The sequence below is a fragment of the Amblyomma mixtum genome, chromosome 3, assembly GCF_055824585.1.
Source record: "Amblyomma mixtum isolate Tamu chromosome 3, ASM5582458v1, whole genome shotgun sequence".
Taxonomy (NCBI): Eukaryota; Metazoa; Arthropoda; class Arachnida; order Ixodida; family Ixodidae; genus Amblyomma; species Amblyomma mixtum.
This window is the reverse complement of record NC_143014.1, coordinates 366,053,087-366,067,628: the sequence shown is the minus strand read 5'-3', so window position 1 is coordinate 366,067,628 and position 14,542 is coordinate 366,053,087. Positions and strand designations below refer to the sequence as shown.

Sequence of the window (14,542 nt, the reverse complement as noted above, 5' to 3'; positions counted from 1 at the left end):
CCACCACGCCAGGCGTGCCGTGAACCTCGACACTAAGTTTATGACGGCACATGGCGCAGCAATGTAGTAGCTTCGAGTGTTCCTCTATATGCTTCCGCAGGGATATAGAGGAACACTACTTGCTTCTAGTGTTTCTGTGGTTGCATCGCTACGCCTCTCATCGTAGATCCCCCAAAGTTTTGCGGCTGACAATTGGCGCATTTCCGAAGAAAATCAGTGTGAGCCTGCTCTAGTCAGGTTCGCTTCTGGTCTACGTCTGTTGCACACTTTTCAAAAAATACGCGATGACTCCACTTTTCGAGGAGTTGTCAGTCCAGTTTTAACTGGGTTATTGGTGCGCTCAGACAGGGTGGACGAAATCACATCTGCTCTAGAGAACGCCACTGGTATTTGCTTTCGTGTCATTGGCAATGCGTTTTCTGATCTGCTCATATATGTACAGGGTCGCTCAGTATGAAAGAGAACACGCGAGCGCGTGGCCCACGATCCGCTCACCTGCCAACGGCGGTGCAAAGCTCGTGCGCATGCGCGCACGGCACCAAGGGCGCCATGGATGGGGCCGCCATAGCATGGTCTGCTACTCCTGTTGAGGCGCGCTACGACAACGGACGTCCCGTCGAGTTTTGTTTTTTGTCGTGGCGCCGATTTTCGATATGTCATGCCAGAATAAGAGAATCCCAGCAAGTGCAACAAGGAAAGAAAGAAAAGGGAAGACCCCTGCACTATATGATACAAGCTAATGAGACCGGTTAACTGTTTTACGTCCCTCAGACTTTCACACGCTTGTTTTCTACCGAATGTGGCTTTGTTATATTGGCGTGTGTCGTCTGACACGTCAGAAAGGTGCAGAAATTTGATACCTATAACCGATAAACAGTGTTTGCATTATTGTCTCCTTTAGTGTCTGTCCCGTGCTAATTTCATGGCATCAGAATGTTTCCGTTTGTGAACAATATGCGCTCATAATATCGGACAGTACAACTCGTCTGCATTTGACGTGTCGGTTCACGTCCGCGGTCACACAGCCTTAACGCTAGCCATAGTTCGCCGGGGCCCAGGCCACGAAGTGAGCGGCGTGACAAAACAGGCGTTGTGTCTGCTCACGTTCTCGATGAGGTTTACATTAAACGACTGCTGCAGTTAGCTATACGGACGGGGTGACCCTTGCGGCAGGCTTGGCGCAGAAAACGCTGCGTCAGAGTATTCGGTCAACTTTGAAGGTGTTTCCTGGATAAGGTTTACTGCGGAAATCAATACAGTGCTTCACACTTTGTATTTGAATAAATTCGTGACGTATGAACTAAATATAACGTTTATTCTGAAAGTAGGTTGGTTCGGTTTAGGAGGGTTTAATGTTCCAAAATGGCTGAGGCAAATAGGGACACCGTAGTGAAGGACTGCGAAAATTTCGGTCAGCTGAATTTCTTTAACGTGCACTGACATTGCACAGTAGAGGAACTCAAGCATTGTGCATCCGTCGGAATACGACCGCCGCGACCGGTATCGGATCAATGCCTTTAAGGTCAGCTGTCGAGCGCCAGAACCGCTGAGCTACCGCGACGGCTTTTAAACTAAGTAAACCGGATTACAAATGGCGAAGATGCTAGCCGGAGAAAGGCTAATGATTATTCATTGTGTTTTAAACAATAGAGCCAGTGGTGCATAATTAAAACGAAAGGAAGGACGTTCAAAATTGAAAATAGGACAACTCAGTGTTCAAAAAAGAAGGCCACAGAAAAGGGCCGCCGTACGGGCTAAGACCTCCAGCTGTAGTGAATACCTCAAATAGCGCGAAGGAAATACGTGCCGGATTCGCGCTCAACATTGCCGTTGCAATGGACCAGGTGACGACAGATAAAGCTCACTCTTGTCGTAAATGGGCAAACGCGCCTAGGCACGAATATGAATAACAGACAGCGCGTGGTGCGAGTGATAGCAGAGAATGCTCTAGTTGGCACGTCCTTTGCGCCCAGCGCGCATGAGCGCTAACTTTCTGCGAAAGTCAGCGTCGGCGCTGGTGCGCAAAACCCTGGCCATGCGCTCGAAAGATCTCTTTCATACTGAGTGACCCTGTGCACAGTTTGCTTGCAAAAGTACGTAACAAGCTTCTGGAGGTAACATTGCATACAACCTACACCCGTCGGTATTTTTGATCTCCAGGTCTCTGTTCTTCCACAGCCTCCATTCTGGGCCTTTATACCAAAGATGCACGACTTCGAGACTCTTAAGATTCTTGGTTCTGGCGGCTTCGGGTGAGTACATCAAGCAACGAGGCGACTCGGTCTATGTGGAATTTCATGCTCGTATATGCTGCTTGTCATTTTTCACCGCCTGCGCTTTTTTTCGCTAGTATTGAATCTATATACCATGCGCTATTACATAAAAGGGACATTCAGAATGAATTGAGCCTGGCCTTTGTAGATACACTACAACCAGGCAAGCGCTACTTCAACTGAAAAAGTTTTGTTTCGTAAGCTAAAAATGGGCGAAAAATGAAATCAGTATCCGAATTTGGTAGTAAAGTGTGCTGTGTGAACGCAGTTTTTCCGGCGTAAATCCGACAGGTCTACACCACCATTCACTTAAGAACGGCGATCATGAAGTCATTTTTAGTGGATACGTCACAGATTTGAACCAAGTGACGGGAAATTTCTGACTCAAAATTTTCATCAGTTTTTTCCGTGTCTCGGACAAACATAGGCGCATGCATAAAGTAGCACGTCGCGTTCAATTTCGCCTACGTTTCGAGGAGAGGGTTTCAAGGTCAGGCTTCAGGTAAAGGTCGGGGAAATCGGGGATTGTGGAGCGTAGTGACAGCACACTATAAACGTTTGGGACCACTGAACGCACCTTAAGAGGGTACTGCGGTAGTGGTACGTTCTGGACCTACTGCGCACGGAAGGAAGTTGATAAATACGACGAAGTGCAACGTACAGCGCGATAGATGGGCGTTTAAACACGAGGCGTGATTGGTTGCTGGGATAGCATAGTGCTCTCGTGCAGTGACGAGCGAAGACGGTTTGTTCGCGCCGCCGTGGCTTCCAAACCCAGGCGCGGCGCAGTCGAGGCAATGTTTATGAATGCGAGAGAATTACTGGGCTCACTGTGCTAGAACCCCGCCGTCAACTGAAACCCGTGGCTTAAACGCGCCACGCAAATGACGCTGTCCATTGAAGTGTCCACTGAACAAGGGTGCCAGTTATGCGCCTTTCCTTTCCTTATATTCAACGGTGTCTAAACGTTGCGCTGGTTTTAGGAAAGGAAATGCGCATAACTGCCTCAATTTGCAGGTAGACACCACTGCCTTCTCACAGCAAAACTGAGGTGTCCACCGACCCGCTGAGCTAGTTTCACTTGAAGCCCGAGGCCGAAATGTGGCACACAAATAACGTTGTCACCCCTTCTGGAGCAACAGGCCACTGGCGTCCCCACTGCCACGTACCTCAAAATACAACTGAGATGTCCACTGACCCAGGGAGCCAGTTATGCGTCTTTCCTTTCCTCAAAATCTGCGGTGTCTAAGCCTTCCGCTGGTTTTTAGAAAGACGTATAGCTGCCTGAATTTGTAAGCGCACGCCACCGCGTACTCGCAGCGTGGTTAAGGTGTCCACTGACCCAGTGAGCCAGTCCATTTGCTCTCGCATTCAGAAGTCATATAGGTGTCCCCCATTTTTTTGTTACTTCTGCAGGTCTACACGGCTTCAGATACTCAGACAACCAGAAAAATACGGCTGCGAATGTCTGTGATCAATATGACTGCCATTTCATTGTTTACACTTTTTTACCCCTTATTTTTAACTATAACCTAAACGAAACCTTTGAACCTGGGCTCACTTTTTTTATATGAAAAAAAAAACATTACTGGCAACACAGAGTAATCTATGCTTTCTACCACCATACAGCAAGGCCTACCAGAATATTGGAAGAACACTAAAAATATTGCCATATTCTGGTTGGCCTTCCTATATGGTGGCAGAAAGCAGACAATACTTTGTGTTGCAAGTATTTCAGAAAGTGAGCCCAGAGCGGACGGTGGCGCTGTACTGTGTCCACACTGATAGCTCTGCTGACATCCAGGCAACGCCCAATACTATGGGAATAATAAGTTTTCTGAATGGAAGTGTGCGCACTACAGAGGGTTAGTTTGAACAAACTTCTAGTGCGTTAATAAATATTTTTCTTGAGACTAGACCAAGCTTCTTGCATGGCTTAGTGGAGCTTTATCAAGTTATGAAATGTTTTGAAAAAGCTAGACTGCCAATATGCTGACAGTGAAGGTGCCATTTGCAGTGGTGCAACCGGAAATATACGGTTGCGGATACCTGTGATAAATATGACGCATTTTTCTTCGTTGATACATTTTTTTGCCCCTTAGGGTTTTTAACTATTACGTAAAGAAACCGTTGAGTCTGAGTTAATGTTAAGCTCATTATGACTAGCACGGCGGGCAGCAATTCACCCGTCTTATTTCAAGAATTGCAGATGAGGATTGTCAAATGGTCGGTGATATTCTGAGTAAAAAATTACGGACTATTCAGCGTTATTCGGCCAAATGAGGATTAGGTGCGCTAGCACTTGAATTCTCACTTCGGTTTCGTTTCGGTTTGAGGCTTGGTTTTTGAGCTCAAGCAGGCTTCACACAAACATAGGAGAAATGGGTGAGTGGGGGCCTTAGTACAAAAAAACTCTTTAATGGAGTGGAGATGTAAGATGCTCCTCAAGGTATTGGCGCGGTAGCAAATAATGAGTTAAGGCCGATGTAAGCCGCCATGGTGGCACAGTGGTTATGGCGCTCGGCTGCTGACCCGCGAAACGCGGGTTAGAACCCGACCACGGCGGTCGCATTTCGATGGAGGCGAAATGCTACAGGCCCGTGTACTGTGCCATGTCAGTGCACGTTAAAAAAAAAAACCCCGGTGGCGTCAGTCACTGCGGCGTGCGTCATAGCCGGAGTCGCTTTGGGATGTTAAACCCGAATCAAAAAGGTCATGCCTGTGTATGCGGAAGTGGTCATTGTGTGCTTTACATTCATACATCGCTGCGAATCCTGATGCCACTCCTGGCGCAGTGGTGCAAAGGTTGGGCGATGATCCGCGGGCATGCGATCGCCCGTGCTGCAGCCTGTGAGACTTGGGAGACACACGGGCACACTGACAGACGGCGGTTTCTGACAGTTGTGGCAGGGCAGTTATCTCAGAAGCAAATTACAGTGGTGCCGCGCGCTCTTCGGACCATCCGGAGTGGCAAAGATAACTTGGCGTGTCGCGAGGACTCGATTAGTTAGCCAAAAGGTAATGTGGGGTTGTAGTAAAAATAATAAATTATTTAAAATTTCATCAACTGATTTAAGTTTTGAAATTATACTTTCTAAAAATATCTAGAAGTGTCAAAAAGCCAAAATGCGCTGCTCTGGTGTCTGACGTTCGTAAAAATGAGCACTGAAGCAGTTTGCGCAGCTAGGTGCCATCTCTATGTCTTCCGGCTAAGAAAACACATAAAGAGCACGCATTGCATAGCCAGCCAAAAAAAAAAAAAACAGTCAGAGTGTGGAAGGCTGAGCTACTTCACATCTTCTAAATTACAAAGGGTCATGTTTGTTTACCTTACCGGTGGAACTCGCATTAATGCCACTTTTGGTATCAACAGGGATATTGTATATTAATGCTATAGCTATCCCTTAGACAGTATATATTAAAATACTGCAGAATTCTAAATTTTAGACGTCATAAAAAACTACGAAATGCTGCCAGAGGTAAAGTGCCGACGCTGAAACAGCAAATTGCGTTTAGATGAAGAAAAACATGCTTATTGACCTGTTTCATGATAATCCATGGACGTTGTGGTCACTGGTACTCTTTTAGAATGCTTGAATTTTTTTTCTGCGAAAATTCTCTTAATTTAAATCAAACATCAAGCTAGTACTCGGCGTAATAAGGGAATGTATCTTATACTTGCTTCACGCCGTTACTTCCGTGTTTTTTTATCTTAAAATGTGTGCCGAAAGAAATCACCCTTGGGAAGCTACTAAAGCCGTCTCCAGTGTGAATAATTGGTCATATAAGTGATCTTCGTTACTCGTCAATGCTAAAATATACGCTTAATGTATCAAAGGCTTTCAAAGACTCCAGTCTACAGTCAGGATTACACCGACGTCCAATAATGTAACTGACGGACAAAAACCGGACCTGGGTCCCCTTTGGCGCGGATAGGCTGGAAAACTCTGCATTTCCTTTCATTGATAAAATTCTCAGATTAACCCGACAAAATGTTAAATATTTTCATAGTTGGGCAGCTAGCGAAACACATGCAAAACGGCGAGCACATCGATTATTGCTTCAATTTAGTTTTGTTTTTTTTTTAACTTCACTACATAAAGGTTTGTCGGCTCACGTGAACTGCCGTGTCTTCGATTTTTTATTAACCGACCACCAAACGATAGCAAAAACAACAGTTTTTTTTTTGAGTATGCGGACTATATTTCTTAAACAAAATTAATGTCAGTCAAAAGGCGTGATTAAATTGATAGCAATTCAGATCGAAGTAAATGCATTTACCGCAGTTGTGAAATAGTTCGGCCTTGTGGTTCACTACGTCTCCATTTTGTGTGTACTTCATTGTTTGTTGTGTTAGTTCGTCATTTTTATCATAATGCATTGAACATGCAGTACTGCATGTTCTTGAAACGGAAAGCTCTTTGAACCGGACAGAAACAATAGAGAGCAATTTTTATGATGTTTCAACATGGTCAGTACTGAGCTTGAAATTCTGTAATTATCATGGCAGTGACACGTAAATAAATTTAGACACGGAAACTCCAAAGGCTTAAAAACATGCTGGATATATGAAATCAGGAGAGTAAGCATTGGTGGCACAAAAAGGTGTCAGGTAAAGAACGAGTGAACATAGACCTTGCAGGAAGGGTTTCAACAGAGCACCCTTATGAAGCTGCGTCGCCTGCTCCACGATCCTTCCACAGAAAGCGTGAGGAGTGCTGGACAATGCTGTAGGAGCAACGTCGTTCCTAAAAACGGAAAGGTGTAAAATGTCAACGAAAGGCAAAATATAAATACACGGGTTTGCCTTTCTCTATTGCGTTAGAATAAAATTGCCTTCCCCTCAAACTGCAACTTTTTGCGAGTTGTATGCGTTGCATACCACCGCGTAATCTAGCTCAGATGCAGAGGATTAGAGTAAGAATTAAGCTCTACGAGTGTCCACGGCGACCCTTCCATCTTTCGGCAGTCCTTTTGAAACTAAAGCGGTCGTGTGGAATACTTTTTGTCGTCTTCTGAGCCGGCTGAACCTTCTCCCGAAGACTCACCTGCACCAATCTGTCTAGTTGAAGGTTTTATGGAGTCCGACTACCTGCACCTCTGATTACGTGGGGGGCTCATATTATTAAAAAATGAATGAATATCTGACGAGATATCCGCCGCTGCTTTGGAACTGTAGAATGGCACCTGCCGTCTTTTGCAATTGTGCCCTCCTCTTCAAGTCGCATTCGTTTAGGCGCTCAAGATCGATTACCCCGTGCTGTCCTATTGAGAGTAAGCGGAACGTTGCATTCTACTTTTTCCTAATCGTGTGCCGAAAATATGTTACAAAATTTTGGCCCTTAGAACGCTTAATTTATTCACGCGGAGTGCGTACATCCAGTTACTGAAAGGAAGCACTTGAACTTTCGCTTACTTTTACCTGTGTTCTTACTCTGGTTTAGGCGCCCCGCCGAGGCCGATGGCAGAATATGATTTGTGCAAGTCTCGTGTGGTCTCATACCTTCGCGAATACTCTATACTCTTTGCCTATCCAGCGCTGAGGTTGTCTGACGGCAAAAGCACAACGAGAGAGAAGAGGGACATCCAGCCATGTACACGGTTCACGCCAAAGTGCTAGAGTAATGATAACTTATTTTGAGGAAAGGAAAGCCGCAGTCACTTTCTCACCTTTCGGTGGACAGCTCATCCACGCTGTGAAGGAGGGGGAGACGGAAAAATATTCGGGCCAGCACTAAGGCCCAGTGAAGAAGAGTGCTTGCTCCGCCACTGCCCGCTGATAACCTGCCGAGCCCGAGAGATGCCAAGCACTCTTGGAAGGACGGGGAGGGCAAATAAAGGGCGAGGGAAGCGTTAAAGAGGTTTCGCAGCGAAGTGCTGTGGAGCAAAGAGCTATAGACGCTCTGAAAAGAGATCATTATGATCCTGTCTGCGTGCAGTACATAAACGTCTAGTATCTGCTCTAATGCGATATGAAAACGGCGGTGAAAACAATCTGTTTCGACTGCCCTGTGCGCGCACTGGAGATATCTAATTTCAAAGCAAGCGCATGCTTCATCACTATTACATCTAAGCCTCCTCTTTCGCTACCATTTTCCCTCTCTTCCTGTCTTCTTCTTGCATGTGTATAATGTCTCTACGCAGACGCCTTACTCTCCTGCTTTACTGTCACTAATTAATTTGTTTTAGGTAGAATTTTGTGGCCTGAACTTCAGAAAGACTTTTCTATGAATCTACGTTATGGCCCTGCTCAAGTACGGCCAGTTTCAGCGCGCTCTTGCCTCCCCGGTATCTGGATAGCCAGCAGCCGACACTACCAGTTGTTAACATTCATCAAGAGTGACTTTGAATTATGTTGTCGGCAGAAAAGAAAAGATTCCTGCAAAAATGTAAACACTGCCTCAGCGTTTTAGAGCGCAGCTCTTAGGCTCCCGTTTCTACGTTTCGCGATGTCGCCGTCGCCGTCGCCGTTGTCCGTTGTAACCAGCAGTGGACACCATTTAAGCTGCGAAAGCAATGGAGCGGGAGCTTGGAAAGAAGACAGTAAAAGCGCAATCTCCTCCCCTCCTTAGCAACCGGCGCGCCAGTGGCGGGCGCAGATGTGCATAGCAACCGTGACGTCACACAGTAGCCGTAGAACGAGCGCGCGCTCATCGGCGGTGGCAGCTACACCACCACTCCTTCGCCAAACGTCTCGTTGCAGTCGAGTGAGTGAGACGCATGGCTCTGAAGAGGCCCAGTAATTCCGCGCCAAGCGGTTCGGGGAAGCGGCAGTGGGCTGAACACAAGGCTTTTGCCAAGCACACTTCATAACTTCCGAAGTGTCCTCGGTATTTTTTTGAGGAAAGGAAATGCGCAGCATCTGTCTCCCGCAGCTGCGAAACCAATAGAGGAGGGGGCTTTGATAGCAGAGGGTAAAAGTAGTAAATTGGTTTTTGAGGAAAGGAAATGCGCAGTATCTGTCTCACACATATCAGTGGACACCTGAACCAGAGGGAAGGAGCATAACTGCCCTCTTGGAACAGTGGACACCTCAATCGTGCTTTAAGCTATGTGGCGGTAGTGACAGATGTGCGCTGCATGCTCTGGCGTTGACAACGTTGTGCTAGAAACGCTGCCGCCTGCCAGGGTGGCAGGGTGGGTGGGGACTTTAATCTAGATATAAATACAAGCGGGAATTTCTTACCACTTATGCGGGAGAATATCCCGTTCCTCTCGCTCGTAACAGCTCCCACAGCTGGGACAACCTCGCGAAATACTTTCGCAGACCTCGTCTTTGAGAACCAGGCATAGTTGCAGCAAGTGGAAGATATATCCATCTATTTCTCCGTCCACAAAACTTCCATCATGACAATCAAGAACTTTTAGTGGAGTGTTCCCTGAAGAATTAATATGTGTGAAAAATAACGTTGTCTCTAATTTTACACATATGTCTTGCTCGGTTTCTTTGCTTGCATCTATCGAAAAGCTGAAACAGCTGACGAGCTGCGCTCAAATTTCGTATTTGGAAGTAACGTAATCGTCGGCAGTTTTCTTTACCACGGGGAGCACTGATTTGACGCTTGCAAGATATGGGCTGCATTTTACGAAGTCAGCGAGATCTCATATGCACTGAGCCAGTTCCGGCGTTACGTGGCCGGTGTGTATGATGTGAACATTTACACCTAAGATGACGTCATAATGCGGTATAAAAAAGAAAACTATGTTTTGTCGCTGCGGCTCTGATCGACTGATTTAAGTTTTGCATCTGCCATTGGAACAGATAACGCTTATTTAGGGAAGTCCACATATTCCTCTCACATCTCAGGGTGGTGCATCTGGCGTCTTACAAGCCAGCCAGCCTGGTGACAACAGTGAAGCTCGTGAATATGGAACGGTTTACGCGCCAGAAGCAGGCAGCCATGGATAAAATCCTGGCCTCCGTTGTCAGCAATCCATTCATCGTGAAGTATTACTGCTGTTTCGTCTGCAAGGTAAGCCCCTATTGGAATGGTAAGGACCATGGAGTCCTCTGCATCGTTCCGCATGTTGCTATGCTTGGCACTAGCGTAGAACATCCTGTAGTCGATATTGGGAATGGCCCGTGGAAACCCGAATAATGGGCTCTATACGAGGGTTTTTTGCACAGCATCAGCGAATGTTGCTGAACATGTAGCCATTCAGACGATCCAGGGCATGCGTCATGGCAATATAACTGAAGACAAGGGCTAAGTCTAAATAAATTGGAAAAGGTTACAAAAAGGGCAGTTCGTTTAATATTTCATCTATATTGCAGAGATTTCTCACGTCTGATTTGGGGCTCTCTGTACCTACTTCACGTCGTTGCGCTGAATGAATAAACTTCTTGCACACGTTAATCAACTCTCCGCGATTTCAGTCACATGGCAGCTATTTAAAATGAGCTAAACCGCTATAATTTCGCATACACCACAAACTAAACATTTCGCATTTCTTTCCTCACATTGATTTGTTCAAGCACAGCTGTTTTTTCGCGTACAATAGAAATTTGTAACTTCCATCCTGGCCCTACCCGTGCTCTACTTGTGAAATATTTTTACAGCCGGCGACTTCCATTTTATTTGTATGCATTTTGGCGCGATGTAGGCAAAATTTGTCGGGCCACAGCACCCAGGGTAACTGCGTTTCCAAATGTCAAAACAGTGATATGGAGACTGCTGAAGTTGGGTTTCACGCCTCTAAACCACTCATACATAAAGCATTTAACTATTCAGAATTAGTTCACCAGTGTACTACTTGGCGAATGTTAGCTGTATTCTGATGCGCTACAGCGTTTACAACGTTTTGCCTAAAAAAGTGGTCTTCTAACTTAGACAATTTTTAAAATGTGCAGAATATCATAGGTGAAACACCCGGTAAATTCCATAACGAACCACTTATTTTGCTTCCTTTGTCTGCTCAATCTTGCACTAAAAGTTAGGGTAAGTAGCACGCACTTCTTGTCTCCTCCTCTGCGCTGATTGCTTGTTTCGAACTTTCCCGTGAACATCTAACTCGTGCACTTGATTTAATACTGAAGATTTGCTTTTAAAACTCTTACATTTTCAGTACTCTAACGTGTAGCCTCGTTTTGAACCAGGAAGCTTGGTAGATGTTGTGAGTGCGTCACTGGACGCTCCTTGCCATTCTGATCGAATAACTCAGCAGGCGTACGTCACGGTGATGGAGTACGTGGCCGGAGTGGACCTGATGCGCTTGGTGAACCACGAACGCTACCTCGAAATAGACGCCGTCAGGGTGATCATGGCGCAGCTCATTCTCGCCCTGGAGCACATGCACGTGAAGGGCTTCCTGCACCGGGACGTCAAGGTCTCCAAGTACGGAGCATTAGTCTATTGCGTTTTACAACTGCCAATTCTTATTAACATCGCGCTAGCAGCCAGTAACAGGTCCCGCACCTGCTTATCGCGGTGGAAAACGGCCAAATCTTCTTCAGCGGGAGCTGAAATTGTAGACAGCAAATCAGGGATGGAAATGCATAGCGGTTTACGCAATGTAGCCAGTGGTAATGGTGCAGCGCCAGGGCCATCACTAAAGCCGTTTTTACGCAGGAGCTACTACTGCGCACCTTTTATTAATGGGGCTCTGAAACACATTCTGAGGAGAGTGAATGAACTAGCTCAGTAACTATATTCTCTCGTTCTAAACACCTGAGCAAGTAGCACAGTTTTTCACGCAGCAGCGAACCCACAATCACGCCCGAAGATTGGCGAGTCCTTTTGGCGATCTTTTCATGTTCACGCCCTCCTCCATCGCACGCTCCTGCGTAATTCTTTTCAGGGGTGGCTATTGGTTGATTATTTTAGCGTCACGCAGTTACCACTGCCACAACCAATCAGCTGCATCGCTCTGGCGGATCAGGAAGCATCGCCCCACTAGGTGATTCAGGTGCGCATCAGCGGTGGGACTGACGGAGGAGTGCCGATATTTGGCGTGCAAAAAGTTCTAGAAGGGATGAAAAGGCACGAAACCGGTTACATTCAGTTTTGAATACGGATAACTCAGCTTCTACCAAACGCATTAAAAAAATCTTAACTGAGGATATTCTTGAAGCAGCACCCTTTCAAACCTCAAGACTACTGCACCGTTTTGGGTTCCTTCAAAAATCTCACAAATAAGCGAGTTACATTGGCCAGCGGAGTGATGCTTCTCCGCTTCTCTCTCTTTGTTACACACCTCACACCATAATTGCAGACCAAACACGCACCCTTCAGCCTTCAGCACCCTTTAGCCCACGCTTCACATTGCGTAATCAGAAACCTCAACACAATCTATACCTGCCCCATTAAGCATGTATTCTTCTATATGTACAGGGCAGCACAGATGTAGATACCACATACGTATGCATAAACACGGCGCTTTACTGCGCTTTTCAAATCACATCAAAACGAAAAAGCAATAGCAGAAGTGAAATCGAAACGCCACTAACATTCACAGCGAGCAAGCACAACCAGCAAATGAAAGTAACAAAAAGAAGCATACAAACAGAAATTAATAAATATACCTTCCACTCACATACCTAGGCATATGTCCATTGTTGCAAAACATATCAAGCCATGCACAGCCACTCGGTCGTGGCAATTTTGAAGCAGCGAAAATTATGAATGCGGAGTATTAATTGCAGGCTGCATAGAAAGCCATGAAGACCACTGAATTTTCCCAACGAAAATATGCAGTAACTTATTTATTTATTTATTTATTTACAGATACTGCAGCTCCGATGGGGCTATTGCAGGTAGTGGGAGGAAGAAAAGAAAAGAGAGGAACAACGTATTCAAAACTGAACAGCATTAAAATACAGAACAATAGTTGAACAGGGTAATTATAGATTTTTAAAAATATTGAAAAATAAGTTTGATTCCAGGGAGCGTACGTCACCGGGTAAATAATTCCATCTTCGATAGCGCATGGAGAAAAACTAAATTTGTACACGTCTGCGTGAGCGTGAATAGGGGATACATTAAATGGGTGGTAGCTCCTTGTAAATGAAGGTTTTGAAAACTGCAAATACTCAGGCAATTAAGAAAAGCGGGATGAAAGAACAATAGTACAAAAATATTTTAAACACTCATTGTCGCGGCGAGTACAAAGGAGAGAAATGTCTGTGGCAGGAAGAGTGGATGAAGGTGAAATAAAAAGGTAAAGGTCAATCAACACTTATTCTGCATAAAGAGCCAAATCGAGCATTACAAAGATGGAGAAAACTTCAAGCATTATGGGTCGACATCATTGCAACCAGCCAAAACACTGCTGAAAACACGCCATGATGCAATAACCATAAACAGGAAAACTAATTTCAATCGTTTTTAGTAGATATTCACCGAGACCCACACAAACATATCATGTTTGTCTTTTGCAAAGGGTGTTTTTTTCCGGATCCCCAGAAAACTGATTAAAGTACAAGATAATGTAAAAGTCGCGAGGTTTGGTGTTTTTATTGCCAATTTACTTCAAAATAAATACTTACTGAGTGCACTATTTAACACTTGTTTCTGAACTGGAAGTATTGAATGCTGCCCCTTGAGTTCTGAATTATGATTATTATTCTGATTAGTTCCGTAAGCGTTATTTCGTGTTATATTATATAATGTTGAGTCTAAAATGTTCACCTTTTTCTACGCAACCCACCCAAAGACTGTTGCAGCATATCGCAAGGCTGACTCGCCAGGTGCTTTGTAGATGATTCTATGTAATGCTGTACTGCAACTCATCTTTTTTGTTTCATCATCATCAGCATGACTACGCTGAGGCCTCTCCCACATATCTCCAGCTAATTATGTCCTGCGTCAGCTGCGGCCACGTTACCAACGCGAACTTCCTGATTTAAATCGACCACCTAACTTTCTGCCGTCCCCTACTACGCTTGCCTTTCCTTGGAACCGAGTCAGTTAACCTTAACCACCACCGGGTATCTTGCCCTCGCAGTGCATGCCATGGCTAAGGCTATTTTTGCTTCTTCATTTCGACCAGGATAAACTAACTCACGTTTGTACCGTGATTCACTCTGCCCTCTTCCTGTCTATAATTTTACTTTCCTTAGCTCGCTGCGTTGTCCTCAACTTAGGTTGAACCCTTTTTGTTAGATTTCACGTTTCTTCCCCATAAGTGAGTACTGTTAAGATAGAGCTGTTATTTGTTTTTCTCGTTACGGATGCTGGTAAACTGTCATTTATTATCTGAGAGTGCCTGCAAAATGCGCTCCATCCTGTACTTATTCCTCTACTCATTTCAATCTCGTTGTCCGCGTCTGT

The 14,542-nt window shown here is 45.3% G+C and overlaps 1 protein-coding gene across 1 annotated transcript in view; it reads left to right on the top strand.

The window, feature by feature from the left end:
* Positions 1-14,542, top strand: part of LOC149356661 (microtubule-associated serine/threonine-protein kinase 2-like) — a 126,141-nt gene that overhangs the window by 44,380 nt on the left and 67,219 nt on the right. The window contains exons 5-7 of the mRNA XM_089576403.1: positions 2,161-2,252; positions 10,081-10,246; positions 11,436-11,608. Of these exons, the coding sequence (XP_089432529.1) occupies positions 2,161-2,252; positions 10,081-10,246; positions 11,436-11,608 (431 nt within the window). The remainder of the gene's footprint in view (positions 1-2,160; positions 2,253-10,080; positions 10,247-11,435; positions 11,609-14,542) is intronic.